The following is a 14,617-nucleotide window of genomic DNA, read 5'->3' on the forward strand; positions in this document are numbered from 1 at the left end:
ATTTAGCCAATTGAATATTTTCAAAGTTAACATGAAATTGGCAAGAAATGTCAAAGCAACCAAAGAGATGTCGCAGTTTACCATTTAACAGGGGACCTAAGTGTTCAGATCAACATTAGCACTATTCCATCTATCTGTTCTATCCATCCATCCATCTATCAAAAAAAATAAATAAATTGGCCTCCAAGATCAAACCGGTCCCCAGTTAGATGGTGAAGTATGACGTGATCTGTTTGGTTGCCTTTACATTTAACAAATTACATTTATTTTTTTTATTTTTTTTTTTGATAATACCATAAAACAATGGAGCCTCTGAAAAATGTCAGTGTTAAACAGCTAAAGTAGCCTGGTTAAAAGGTGTTTTACTGAACTCAACTGAAATTTTTCAATGCAGCAAGTTAACATATAATATTGTTTAAGTTAACATATAATGTTGTTTCTTAAGTTAACATATAATATTGTTTTTTAAGTTAACATATAATGTAGTTTCTTAAGTTAACATATAATATTGTTTCTTAAGTTAACATATAATATTGTTTCTTAAGTTAACATATAATGTTGTTTTTTAACTTAACATATAATGTTAATGTGTCTGTGATGTAAGAAGAGGTGATTCAGTCTAACAGGCGTCACACGTCACCATCTAACTGGGGACCAAACTCATTTTATCTAACACATGCACTCTTTACTGTCAGAAGTATTGACATGCAATTGTTATCTTAAAGAGCTCTTTATTTTACTTTATTTTTGCTATCCTCAAATTAACTATAGTGTCTTGCTTGTTTTGTCTTATTATCTGTGTGATTGCATTCATATATTGAGAAGTGTATTTGTATTAGTCTCAAGCCCCGAAAATATCTGCATGTCATACTAATTTATTAAACATTTTGGATTTCTATTAGAATATTTCTTCAATGGAGATATAGTGTGAATGTTTCAAAGTTTAGAGTTGCATTTAAATACAGTTAGATTGTAAAGAAAGACTTGGTACAATTGCCCTTGTGTTTCCACACACAGTCTATGGAGGTCCTCTGTTGGATAGGTAGACGTCACTCAGGTCCCCACTTGGCATGTTTTTAAAAAAAAATTAAAAATGCATTTTTTCAGTTATATTATGAAAAAAGACCTCAAATGAAAATTTTGTATGTAATTTTTGTTTCTTAAAAATGACCAGAAACACTGGTCCCCTCTTGGTCAGTGTAGAGTGATAGTCCCCTCTTAGTAACATAGACGTGTATGTGTGTGTGTGTGTGTGTGTCTGCATTTGCATACAGGAAAAAAATGCTCTGTATGAATATATAAAAAATATGGTTTGGCCTTAGTGGTTCACCCATTAAAAAGGTACTGTTGCAAGCCAGGGCAGTCAGGTTATATTCAGGTAGGTATTAGAAAAGAGTCTGTTTTTGTCTTCCTATCTGGGTGGCCATATGTGTTTGTCTTTAGTTATTTTTCCTTCCTGTTGTGATATTGTGAGCATCTATCTATGTGTGTGTGTGTTTCTGAGCAGGTGTGGCTGTTTTTACTTGTTTGGTGTGTATTTGTGTCAGTGCACTTATGTGTTGGTGGTTGAGATTCTGTTTAAGTATGTTCCTCTGAGCTTTGGTGTCTGTGTGTGCAACCCCCCCCCCCCCCCTTTGTGTGTGCGTGTGAGTGTGTAAAGGCGTGTGTCTTTGGCCACCATGCACCGGTAGCCGAAGCCCCGCAGACAGACAGCAGGCCAGCGTGGTGCGGGGTGGACTCTTCTAGAATACCAATGAGGGGAGCTGCTGGGCTCCGGGGGTCAGGGAGCAAGTCAATCATCTTGCCCATCGCCTGGGCGCCCCGAATCAAATTAGCCTGAAAAATTCAGGGGCCGGGAGCACGGGGCGAGCAGCTGTCAGGGCCAAGAGCGCCCAGGCACTAATGAACCAGATGAATAGTGCAAAAACTCCAAAATAAAAACAGGACAGTTGACATTTTTCATCTGTCAGAAGCAGAAGATGCATGAAAATATGGTGGTCCTTGTTTAACCCTTTGCTGGCTACAGCTGCTACTCGCCCCTGACCCCCCTCTGTGGCCACACTTCCACAGGTACGCACACCACATGTAAACAGTCAAAGCTGCTGCTGCATTTTCTTCTCGCTAAATGTTGTTCTACGGTACTGCACGTTGCAATTATCCCGAGGAACTCATTGCAAGAGCAGCGGCACGCTTCCGAGACAGATGTTGCTATGAAATTACTCTATAGGTATAACATATATATATATATATATATATATATATATATATATATATATATATATATATATATATATATATATATATATATATATATATATATATATATGTGTATGTTTTATGGGATTTATTGCATTAAACAATCTTAGCCAAACATAACCAGTCATATCCATATGTCTTTCCCCCATTCATTCTCAATTACCCCCCACCTAACTCACCGCACACTTCAGGGGGTCTGTTAAAACTCAATGGGCTCAGGGGAGGAGAGAGAGAGACGGCCAACTCCTGCTGTACCTGCTGGTGTCGCTGTTTATCTCAGCATTTTTAGAGAAACAAGTGGTGCACTTTTATTTATATTAGTTATATTTAATGATATTGAAGGAGGTTTTTTTTGTACTACTATTTTTTTTCCCTCATCCAATATTTTGATTGAGCACTGTCTCCCTTGCCTCCTCATAGAAACCACACCTGCTTTGAATACATATTATACATTACTCAAATACATATATTTTATTTTATATATTGATAATAAATATATTATCAATATATAAATACGATCATTTGTCATATTTAGATCAATTGAAAACCGCTTTGAATGTTTTGGAGCTGGTGTGATAGAAGGCAGTGACTGGATCTAAAACTTTCAGATGGCATAACTCAGATTTTCATTTGTTATTTATCTCTTTGCTTTAGCAAAGTTGTGCCTCGTTTCACAGAACATCTGCTAAAATGTCACAGTTCCTTAGTTGAGTTTTTGCATCCTTCAATATGCTTTTTTAGAACAAAAACATAACAAGAAGAAAAAATGCAACACCACACAGGCTAACCAAACTATTTCTTAAATACAAGTGTGAATCTTAAAAAAATGATGTGACTGGTAATATAATTTAATTATCACTTTAATTTGTATGCCACTTAACTGTATTTTTGCTAATGTATGAATGCAGGCTTTGACACTTAGGCGTGGTCTGTTTGGACTTGCGCTGACACAATACCCCAAAACGAGTTGACGAGTTTTGCTCTGGCACATTTAGATAAAAAACAAGAACTTCTGGTTCCCGTAAGAGCGCTACATGTTATAGAAACATCCCAGTCCTCCCAGTTCCAGCACTGCCAGTGATTAAGAGGGGCTCCCCCTTCCTTCCGCCGCCCCTCCCGTTCCTATTTCGTGCGGAGCAGCGATGAATCCGGCTCTGCTCCATGAGTTCTGCCAGTCCACGCTTCTCCTCTGACAGCCAAGACCGTCGTTTCGCCTCTCTCGATCACACCCCCCTCGCCCCCACCCCTTTAACTCGCTCGCCGTTTCCTCTCTGTCCTTCTATGTCAATTTAATTGAGTTCTCGTCCAGGGTGCGTTTGCGGTGTAGTGGTTTCGTGCGAGTATTGTGTGGCTCGAATGCTTGGCATCTGGAAAGCTTTTTTCTGAAAATATCCTCACCCACAGTCAGTGGATTTGCTTGGAGCTGTTTTTGCCAGTCTGCTTTTGCAGTATCATAATCTCATAACGTCATCAAAGCATCGCCTTCCTGGCTGAGCGGGATTGCACAGCTCCAGGCTACCAGGATGCACTGCATGTCTTCAGTACCACCGTGATTTATGTCCTAGAATTGTGACATCGACAGTGTTGTTCATCTCTTTCTGGCTTTTTTCTACAAAACATACACTGAAAAGCTGAAATGTCACAGTCTTTTTTCTAAGGCTTTATTGAGACAGGACATCCATATAATTCTGTAAAGTGTTTCAGTCCAGATATAGCAAGCTAATTGGCCATGAGTTGGCAGATGGGTCCTAATTAATAAAATGTATTATGACAAACCTATAGTTCATGCTAATTTTTAAAGTATTGGTTTTATTGGAGATACTTGCCATCTGTGGTTAGTGGTAAAGCACGTCATCAGTTACTCACTCTCATGTCGTTTAAAACCTCTATGACTTTGTTTTTCAAAAAGCATCTAAGTGTTTTTGTTTAAACCGTGAGTCAGTAGGGTCTGATGGGGTTGTTTCCATTACGTACTGTATATGGACAAAAAAAAAAGCAGCAATCCACCAAAATTGTGGCAAGAGAAAATATAGTCAAAAAACCAAACCAAAAAGTAAATAAATAAATTTCAGTTTCCAATGAAGCCATTGACCAAAACAGTGAAATTTAATTATCTTGTCTCCAATGACATGGTCTGGCTATCATTGTCCATTTTGAAGAATGTTCCAGCTTTTTCTCTCTCCACATCTCCACATTGAAAGTCATTGGGGTCCAAAACAACAACTTTGGACCCCATTGTCTTCCATTGTATGTGCAAAAAAGACAGATGCTTTCCAAAAGTCTGGTCGGAAAAACATGAGGGTAAAAAAAATAAATTTTCTGCCAAAAAGTTTCTTAAGCTTTGTCTATGATGACATGTTTTGACTGTCAGCATGCATTTTGCCCACACAACATGGTGAGCAATGTGGACTCACTTCACCTTGATTTAACAAATGATGTTTGAGTACCCATTCATAAAATGTGTTCACCCAAAATACAGAGAAGTGGCTCGTTGCCCAAGAAACTGATTAAGACTGGTTTAATTTACCACCTGAGAGCATGACAAGTAAAAATACAATTTGGATTAAAAACTGTGAATTTGTAAGTTAAATGAACCAGTGAAATGTTCAAAATATGTTCATTTGTCTCCACACATCATCAGTCAAATTCTATCTTAATACTACAAGAAGCTAAACATCCTATAGTTAGGTTAATGAGTTTATTATATTATGAAAAATGTGTATTGTGCTTAATATGATTAATGTAATGCACAGTGTCTTGGGAGTGACATGATACATGCTCTATAGACCTGACTCTCAGCTTTCTGACGTCTTGAGCAAACAGATGGCAGTTGTCTGCTTCCGTCTGTGACATGGGACACCGTAGTCACTCCACAAACAGTCAGCCTCTGCTTGATGAAGATTTAGTGTGCATTGCAGTATTGTTTATGAGAGATGGGTACTTACTGAACCTCCAGGTGTGAACTCTGGAGTCATTTAATGGCACAGCCATGGAAAGAACAGTAAAATATAATTGTAAATGCATTTTCACTAGTTACACATTTGATGAAATTGCAAACTTAAGGAATGAATAAATTGAATTGAAATGATCATGATATGAAGCTTGACAGATTGTTCCATAAGAACGTGTAACCCATTTTTTAAGCTAACAAGATGTCTGGAACCAAATGTCCTTCTCTCTAAAGTGCCTTTTTGTCTTATCTTTTCTCTTCACTTAGATGGCTGCCCTGCAGAGTCCATTCTACGGGGACAAAATGAACCTTTACTCACTGTGTAAAAAGATTGAGCAGTGTGACTACCCGCCACTACCGTCTGACCATTACTCTGAGGAGGTATGTTTCAAATGCAAGAGATTTTTACACTCTTTGTTTTTCTGTATTTCATTCTTCTGAATGTTTGTACGGCAAATTTTCACAGACAAAATCCAGTCATCTCGATAACAATCCACGCAATTCGTAATTTATCATCAGATTTCACAGCAAATTTTAACGCAGATTTGCTGTGATGTTTTGCCGAAAGTCTGACCTCATTTTAGAGAATGTTCACTTCCAGAATGAAAATTTTCTGATGATTTCCTCACACCCATGTCATACTAGATGTTCATGACTTTCTTTTCATTCGAAAAGAAAGTAAGGTTTTTGAAGAACGCGTTCTAGGATTTGTCTCCATATAATGGACTTCAATGGGAGCCAATGAGTTGAAGGTTCAAATTGTAGTTTCAATGGAGCTTCAGATGAAGAATTAATTGTGTGTGACTCCTACATGAGTATGCAATGCGTGTAATCATGCATGTGCATTGAAGAGCTGGTGCAAGATGAGCAATTTTGGTTAAAAAGTATACATTTTTATATTTTTTTTATATAAAAATTTTGTTTCACTTGATAACATTTAAATGTATTCATTTAGCTGACGCTTTTATCCAAAGCGACTTACAATTACTATATATGGCAGAGGTCGCACGACTCTGGAGCAACTAGGGGTTAAGTGTCTTGCTCAGGGACACATTGGTGTCTCACAGTGGATTCAAACCCGTGTCTCTCACACCAAAGGCATGCGTCTTATCCACTGCGCTAACACCACCCCGGTGTGATAAGACCCTTATTCCTCGGCTGGGATCCTATAGTGCCCTTCGAAGCTACATTTAAAACTGCAATTCGGACCTTCAGCTCACTGATCCCCATTGAAGTCCACTAAATGCAGAAAAATCCTGCAACGTTTTCCTCAAAAACCTTCATTTTTTTGCAACTGAAGAAAGACAAACATGAATATCTTGGATGACGTTGGTGAATAAATTAGCAGAAAATTGTAATTTCTCCTTTAATAGTTGTGACTATATCACCATTCTGTTGTCCTTAACAGGATAGTTCACCCAAAAATGTCAATCTTGTCATTATTTACACTATTTTGAAGATGTAATTTGTATTTAAATACATTTAAGACGAGTATTTTTGTATTTTCAAAATACTCAAAATACTTTGAGCCAGTCAACCTCTTTATCAGGGTGCTGTTTTCATGCATCAACTAGTTCAGACCAGACACGCCCCTCCCCCCCAACCCCAACATTCATCCACATGAGCCGCAGCTGTACAACCCAGCCTTGGATCGGCAATTTTTCTGGAATAAAGTGAGGATGTGCTACTTGTTGATTAAAGTAGCTTGTCAAATGTGTTTGAATCATTAACGTTACTGCATGTTAGGGATGGGTGATATGATATCATATGACAATATCATAGATTCGTAACAATGGTATAAATTGTGAATCGATGGAACTTTTTCTAAATCTTTTACATGGGATTTTCCGCTTTCTCTTTAGCTTTGTGCAGTTGAAGTCTTGTTTATACTTTCGCAATTCGCATGGCTCTACGCCATGAACCTGCTTACTGCATGCCCTCTTCAGTAAACCTACAAGGCTTTTATGCTTGACGTGCTCTCCGTTGTATAATTCTGTGAAACAACAGTAGGCGACTCTGAGTAAATGTTCTCCAAACCACGAAAAAACAGCGATGAGAGGAAGTAGTTTGCCGAATAATTTGTCAAACATCTCTTATACTGTCTACGTCAAACACTCGTCTCGTGAGAAGTTTATGAATAAATGGATTTCTTCACATGTAAACTGATTAGGTTGTGAGTCATTTTCACGACACGTGAAAAAACCCTAACTAAATAATCAAGTTAAAACCAGTAAACTTGAAATTGTGACTTGTGACATTAGAACAAAACACATAATACTATAACATATGTATAACACTAAATTGAACAATACTAATGTTTTATAATTCATTAATTATTTTATTTCAATTAACGATTGTATTAAACACCTACCATTACTTTATTCATTATTTCTGCTATGCAGGCTCATTTTGTAAATGTAATCATTTAAAATTTTACAAACATGGTGCTTTATGAAAATGCAACTGGACACCAAATTGTGATTGTGTTTACCCATCTATGCAAATGTTTGTTTATGTAGAGATTAAATAATTTGTTTAATCATTGTCTGTCTACATCAGTTTAGTGTAGTGATTGTGTGCATTTGTGAGGACAATGATGAGAGATACACCACACTTTTAGTTTTGTTTAAACATATTTTAGATAAACTTTATATTTTCTTATTATGTATATAGAAACAAACTTTACATTAAACAAATATAAAAGTTACTATACTACTTGCGTAAAAAAAAGCATCAAAAGAGTTTGAAATTCAGTTTTTGCTGTGGTATCAAAACTGATATTGATAATTGTGAAACCATGCCATATATTGTTACTGTAAAGTAAAATTAAGATTTTGGTCATATCACCCATCGAAATTCCATCAAGTAGTTCAACTGGGCGGGTTAGGTCAGCAATATTGGATGGCAGATACTTTAAGATTGTGAAACAAACAGAACTGGGCCACATTGGAACGCCAGTCTGTCACATTGGCTTTTAATGATGGTGATAAAACATTATAAAAGTTAGTTTTTTGTACACTGCAGAGGAAGGAAAAAGGTATATAAAATTAAAACGAAAGTTTCTAAATTGGTTTCTTTTTGGCATTCAGAATAGACCCAGATAGATTTCAGCCTAATAGGGATACCTGCACTGAATCTTCAGTTTCACATGTATTTTGTGTATTTTCAAAATACAAAATACTGTATTTGTATTTAAATACATTTTTCCACACAGTATTTTGTATTTGTATTTAAATACATTTTTCCACCCAGTATTTTGTATTTGTATTTTAAATACATTTCCATGTATTTATGCCCATGTCTTTTTGGAACAACGTGAAGGTGAGAAAATGATGACATAATTACATTTTCAAACTAGTTAGCGGTGTCTAACTTGTAGTTGCCATGCTTGTTCATACTAGTCCATCAAGTAGACCATCACCACACCAGCTTGTGAATTTCCAGCACTGCCGGTCTTTCCTCGTAACATGCTGTCACTCTCTGATGTCAGCCATCGAAATCTTCCGAAAGATCCGGCACGTCCGACCAAAGCTGCCATTATTATTATTTACAAGCCCGGCCCGACTCATCCTCCATTCAGCACTTCCTTCAGCTTTCCAGAGCTGCAGGAATGCCTGCCTCCCTCCCTGTCTACATGTAAACAATGCTCCTGAAGGCGAAAGGCAAAAAAGTGTCAGCCGTTCATCTTTGGTGTGTCATTTACCATCTCCTTGTATCTCACCTGACAGACAACCCCCCTTAAAACGGGGGGGAAAAAACGCGACCATCGAACCCCCCGCATTTCTCTCGCGCAAAAGCATGAATATTTTACATATCTTCATCCTTGCTCGCCCCCAATGCCGCCGCCCCCCATTTCTTCTCCACTAATTCTCAGACTGTCTGCATTTGCATTTCACATGCCGGGCTGATTAGGAGACGCCGCGCCATGCAACAGCAGCCAGGCCCCGGCAAGAGAGGCGGTTGCCATGGCGATCCGACACAGGGGCATCTTCTTTCCTTCCTCTTTTTTTCCCTTTCCCCCCACTTTTAATGATGCTGCTGCTGCTGCCACTTGTCTGTGCTCAGTTTATTTCTCAGTGCAGCATCACGACTCTCAATCACTTCCCTGACTTGCGGGGTTTTTTTGGTCTAGGATGTTTTTAGCGGAGAATTAACAAATATTCGCAGGGCCAGAGGGCTTCTTGCTGGAAGTTACATTGCTTAAAGTCTATCCCTCGGCTCTCCTGTTCACTGAGCTCTGAAATGCTTGCCATTTTTGTCAATCATCTTGTTTGTCTTGACCCAATGACTAATACGAGGCTCCAGACTGTGAATAAAACTGTTTCAGTGTGTTTGTTTATTTTTGATGATTATTATTATCCTTATAAAAATCTTGTTCTTTCATTTTACTACTACATTTTTTTATATTAATAATATGTACTATTTTATTATCATTATAGGTTTTATTGTGTGTTGAATATTTTTCAAAATGTAAGACAATTGTAAGTCTAAATTAACTATATTATAAAATATAGTCTCTACTAGCAAAAGTCCAGAAAACCTGGTGTACATTATTATATTGTATTATATTATATTATATTATATTATATTATATTATATTATATTATATTATATTATATTATATTATATTATATTATATCTCATATCATATCTCATATATCATATCGTATCATATATTATATTATATCATATTATATTATATTATATTATATTATTACATTATATTATATTATTTCTCATTTATATATGTAAAAACATGATAATATATACAATTGTAAATAGGGCTGCAACTTTATCATTATTTTATATTATAATCGATTAGTTGGACGATTATTTTTTCTGATTAATCGGATTAAAACCCCTATATTCTTTATTTTAATTTTACAAAACAAAACACACTTTTCCACATTCTGCCCAATGTCCTTAAAACAAATGTTCCACTGAATGATATGAAAACATACAGTGCTTAACAATTTATTAGACCACCTGCCATAAGACAAAGCACAAATATTTTAGAAATCTATCGGATTTTTTTGTAATTTTTGGACAAGTAGCAAGCTGAAACAACTAAATTAGTATTTATTCACATAATAAAAAAATGCCCTCCATTGCCTTTAATAACAGCTTGCATGCTTGCTGGCATTGTTTATGTACTTTCTGACTAATTGGGTATCTGAATAAAAAAACACTATAAAGCCACTTGACAGTTTTTTTCTGCCTTTCTTTCACGGGTAACAGAAATAATTGTTATAACATTAAAGATATATGACTCCTTACTATTGTTACTAAAAAGCTTACACATATTGGAGGTCTAACCAATACAGAGAGCTAAAGAAATATTTTGGTAATTACCAGTACTGTAAGTTAAGAGCAGCAGTGGCACAAACCTTACAAAATTGGTTAAAAACCTTACATTTGTTTTAATTAATTTGTTAATCACTGTAGGTTATATAATGAATATAGTTTAAATCTCTAGATCAAAAATGAAAACAATAGAGATGAATAAAATCACAGTAATGCTCTGCAGGAACATGTGTCGTGTGGATTTTGATCTTGGTCTTCTCTTACTGTCATTTCATTATCCTGTAAAAGCATCTGATATTTATATTCAGACAATTACACGCCGCTGTCCCTCCACAGTTCCTACTCTCAGAAATTAATCACACTGCATGATGAATTTTAAACCTAAATATAAATGTTAAACAACAGATATTTCAGCAGAATGAATGTTTTTGCGCTGAATATTGTCTCCCTCGCCTCTCTGTGTTCTGTCTGTTTAACGTGCGCAACCGCCCCGATGGCGCTCTTTCAGTAAAGATTTAAAACTTAACGCAGACAGTCAGGACAGGCCTTTATGCAAAAATGGAAAGGCTTGCATGAATAGGGAACATTTACAGATAGGGATATGACCATTAACTAAAAGAGGACGCACACACACATCTGTAAAAGCGGCTGAACAGGCAAGCCATTACACTAATGCATTAGCTTGAAACTTAAAATAAAGATTTCTCATGTTTTGGGCAGCTTGGATCACATACGTTTCCTGCAGGAGCTCATTATGTTTCTTCCAATATATGTAGATGCATTTTGTCCATAGAAATGCGTTATTCAGTGCTGTAATTTGATGTGACCTGATGCAGTTGTATGTGCACGGGCAGACCCATATAGTCAATAATGAGAATCATATTTTATTGATGAATTGTTGCAGCCCTAATTGTAAATAAATGTTATATATACTGTATATACGCACATATATAAATGTAGTTAACACAATGGAACCATATTGAAAAGCGTTACTCACACTGATGCTTTGGCACCAATATAATCAGGGTGGACCCCATCAAATGTGAAATAAACCACTTTTCAAAAACTTTGCACAAACCTGTGATTTGTCAACTGTTCAGTGGCTCACTTGTCATCTTTTTTTAATCTGGAGCTCTGTAAGGATCAGTGTGATGAATTAACGTTTTGTCTTTTATGTTTTGTTTTTCCCCCTTCAAGCTGAGGAAACTGGTAGATATGTGCATCAACCCTGACCCGGAGAAGAGGCCTGACATCACCTACGTATATGGCATCGCCAAACACATGCACGCCTTGACGATCGCAAACTGAGTCAGCCACCCGATTCTTCGTGCTTCTACTTTTAAGACCTTCGTCTGGCCCACAAATGTCATTTAAAGCTTGTTTTGCTCCATTGTAATGTAACCTGGCATCTTTCAGTACAAAAAATACAACATACGGCACAAAGCAAGGCCTTTGGGTTACTAGAACTACATCAAAAAGACAAAACCGACCTTTACATATAGCACTTCTAAGAAGAAAAAAGCAAAAATAAGCAGTGTTGTAAACTGTTTCGGCTTGATTTTTGCTCTTTCCGATGTTGGTCCCATCAATGATTGCATATTTACCTCCATTCGATTTTTTTTCTGTCACAAGCATGAAATGTAAATCTGATATGCTTTTGTAAATCCCACAACAGCCGTTCCAAGAACTTTTTCACAGCGAAACCTTACGAGAAAAACATCTCTATAAAAAGAGAATTACATTTTCCCTTAAAAAGCACATTTCAGAGGTTTGTCGTTCTATTAAAAGAGCATGAGATCATTGTGCATTGTGCTCGCAGTTTCCAAGGACAAAATAACTAGTCCATCGCTAAACATGTATTCAATCCAAGTATCGCCTGTCCAGCATCTTAACATTTATTGCAATACTCCATAGTATTTTAAGCCTTAGACCTTTTAAAATGCATTGAATCATAGATCATGACAATACGTTTGCGTTCACCAGATTTCAAGTAATGCATTCAGAATGAAGTCCATTTCTCAAAGGCGAATCCTACCCAATTATATCAGCACCTCTACGGCTGATACTTGAACTTTAATAAATAATTAATGCAAAGGCCTAACATGCAATGTAGTAACTTATAAATAGTCACACATCTTTCATAGTGCCTTGTTGCGTGTATTTCAGAAAACTGTTCTTCCCGTAAACCAAAACCGAATTTTGATACAGAATTGGCAGCAATTGCGTCCTTCGATCGGTTTTCGACAACCGTGCATCCTGAAAGAGGTACGTTTACAAAACGGTGCTACGTTCACCGAAACGTCTTGACCTCTTCCAGACAGTGCTGCTTTCCAGAATGTGGCTTGTGATCTTTGGCAGACTCGGGTCTACTATGAGTTCCTCAAGCGTATGAAGTTAAACTCTCCACACAGCAGCACATTTCACAGACAGTATGACTTGCTGTGATAGTACCACGTATAAAATGGTATGTTTTTTGTAACTTTAGTCGTGAGCATTTTTAGTGTTTACAGTTTTCTTTTTACTGTATTTTGCGATAATCACCCTTTTCTTTCGTCTTTTGTTAACACCGTAACAGATTACGCTTGTTGCCTTATCAATAATAGTATGTATTTATCTTGAGGAGGCACGCGAGGCCTGTTCCAGCCAGATCTGGATCCTTTACCGCGGTAAAGCACACATGAAGCGGACACTCACTGTCTGCCAGACTGTACTCTCTCTACTTTCACCCGAATCATTTGGGAGGGGAAGGAAAGGCAACTTTTTATTTATTTGTCTTTTTTGACGGTTTATGTTTAACATTCTAGATGCACATTCATTCTTTATATGCTAACTGAAATAAAAATAATAAATCAAATTAAATGACGTTAACCCTGTGTTCTGGTGTTGTGGTTATTTCAATGTATATGCAAAATTTGCATAACGTATAAACTTTCAGCTATAAAACTCTATAATCAGAGTCTTTTAATTGCACATGCCAATCAGTCCCCCATAGCGTCGCCCACTTGTGTTTATTTGTATTCTTTTAGCGACTGTCTCCACTTAGCCCTGAGCTTTATTAGCTGGCAGCGTGTCGCGCTCGTGCCCCAGGGTCCACGTCCGGCTTATTCCCTCCAGGAAAAGCATCGGCAAGGGGACTATTTCCTCTCATTCTAATGAATTCCTCAAGGAGAGCGGTTTAGTTTCATCACTGGAAATTGCTCCCTTGGAACTGACAGAACAACGAAAACAAACTTAAGTAAACATCACAATTGATATTGTGCTTGTTGTACGCTGCTATCTTTAGCCACACTGGTCTAGTGTCGATGCTAGTTATAAAGAGATTCTTTCTTTTTTGTTTGTCGTCTGAGCATTTAGTGTATGTTTTCCTTTTAGAAAACAGATGCAGGTATCCATCTTGTGGCGGCACAGTCTAACTGCACTGCATTGATTGTAATAGATCTGAATGGAGGCTTCTTTCTGTGGTGCAGCTTTCATATCGTTAGCTAATGAGTTTATACAATGGAATTAGGAGTCAAAATCCCATTCAAAATTTCAGTCATCAGATTCCTGAAAAATATTAGGAATATAATAGATCTCTTTATTTTAGTGTTTTCTATTCCTAGAAACATAATAGGGATTTTGGAATTATTTTTAATTCAAGTCATTTTTGCTATTTTGAAGATTGCAGTAAATTTACGCTACTGGCCTATTTTTTTTTAACTTGATACTTGTTACTTAACAGTATTTGTTTAATTTAAATTTAATTAACTGTTAAATGTTCATTTAATTAACTGTTAAATGTTCAATAAAAAATGTCAGCTCCATTACTGTCAATCATTTTACCTTTTTGAAAACATTGTCCCAACACAAAAATGTATTATTTGTCTTGAGATGACACAACGCAATATAACGTCTAATCACATTATATGGTTAATGTTGAAATGGTACAGAATTTTGTTTACAAAAATTGTCTATAACGTTGTCTATAAAAGATTAATCTCAATTTAAAAATCTATTTAAATATAAATAACATTTCACAGTCTGTATTATTATTATTATTTTTTTTTTAAGAAAATAATACTTTTATTCGCGATGCATAAAAATGGCCTATAAATGCATTTATCTAAA

General features: G+C 36.4%; 1 protein-coding gene across 1 annotated transcript; it reads left to right on the top strand.

Moving 5' to 3' along the window:
* The first annotated feature begins 5,440 nt into the window (after positions 1 to 5,440).
* LOC113039993 (serine/threonine-protein kinase Nek7-like) lies at positions 5,441 to 13,378 on the top strand. The gene is made up of 2 exons (XM_026198174.1): positions 5,441 to 5,587; positions 11,708 to 13,378. The coding sequence occupies exons 1-2, from the start codon at positions 5,474 to 5,476 to the stop codon at positions 11,816 to 11,818; spliced, it is 225 nt and encodes a 74-aa protein (XP_026053959.1). The 5' UTR covers positions 5,441 to 5,473; the 3' UTR covers positions 11,819 to 13,378.
* Positions 13,379 to 14,617: the final 1,239 nt, after the last annotated feature.

Source organism: Carassius auratus, chromosome 22 (assembly GCF_003368295.1).
Source record: "Carassius auratus strain Wakin chromosome 22, ASM336829v1, whole genome shotgun sequence".
Taxonomy (NCBI): Eukaryota; Metazoa; Chordata; class Actinopteri; order Cypriniformes; family Cyprinidae; genus Carassius; species Carassius auratus.

What these genes read in the sequence shown, in the direction of transcription:
- LOC113039993 (XM_026198174.1), top strand. Translation starts at nt 5,474, where the DNA reads ATGGCTGCCCTGCAGAGTCCATTCTACGGGGACAAAATGAACCTTTAC. An exon ending in CTGACCATTACTCTGAGGAG is followed by an intron (nt 5,588 to 11,707) that starts GTATGTTTCAAA and finishes TCCCCCTTCAAG; the next exon opens with CTGAGGAAACTGGTAGATAT.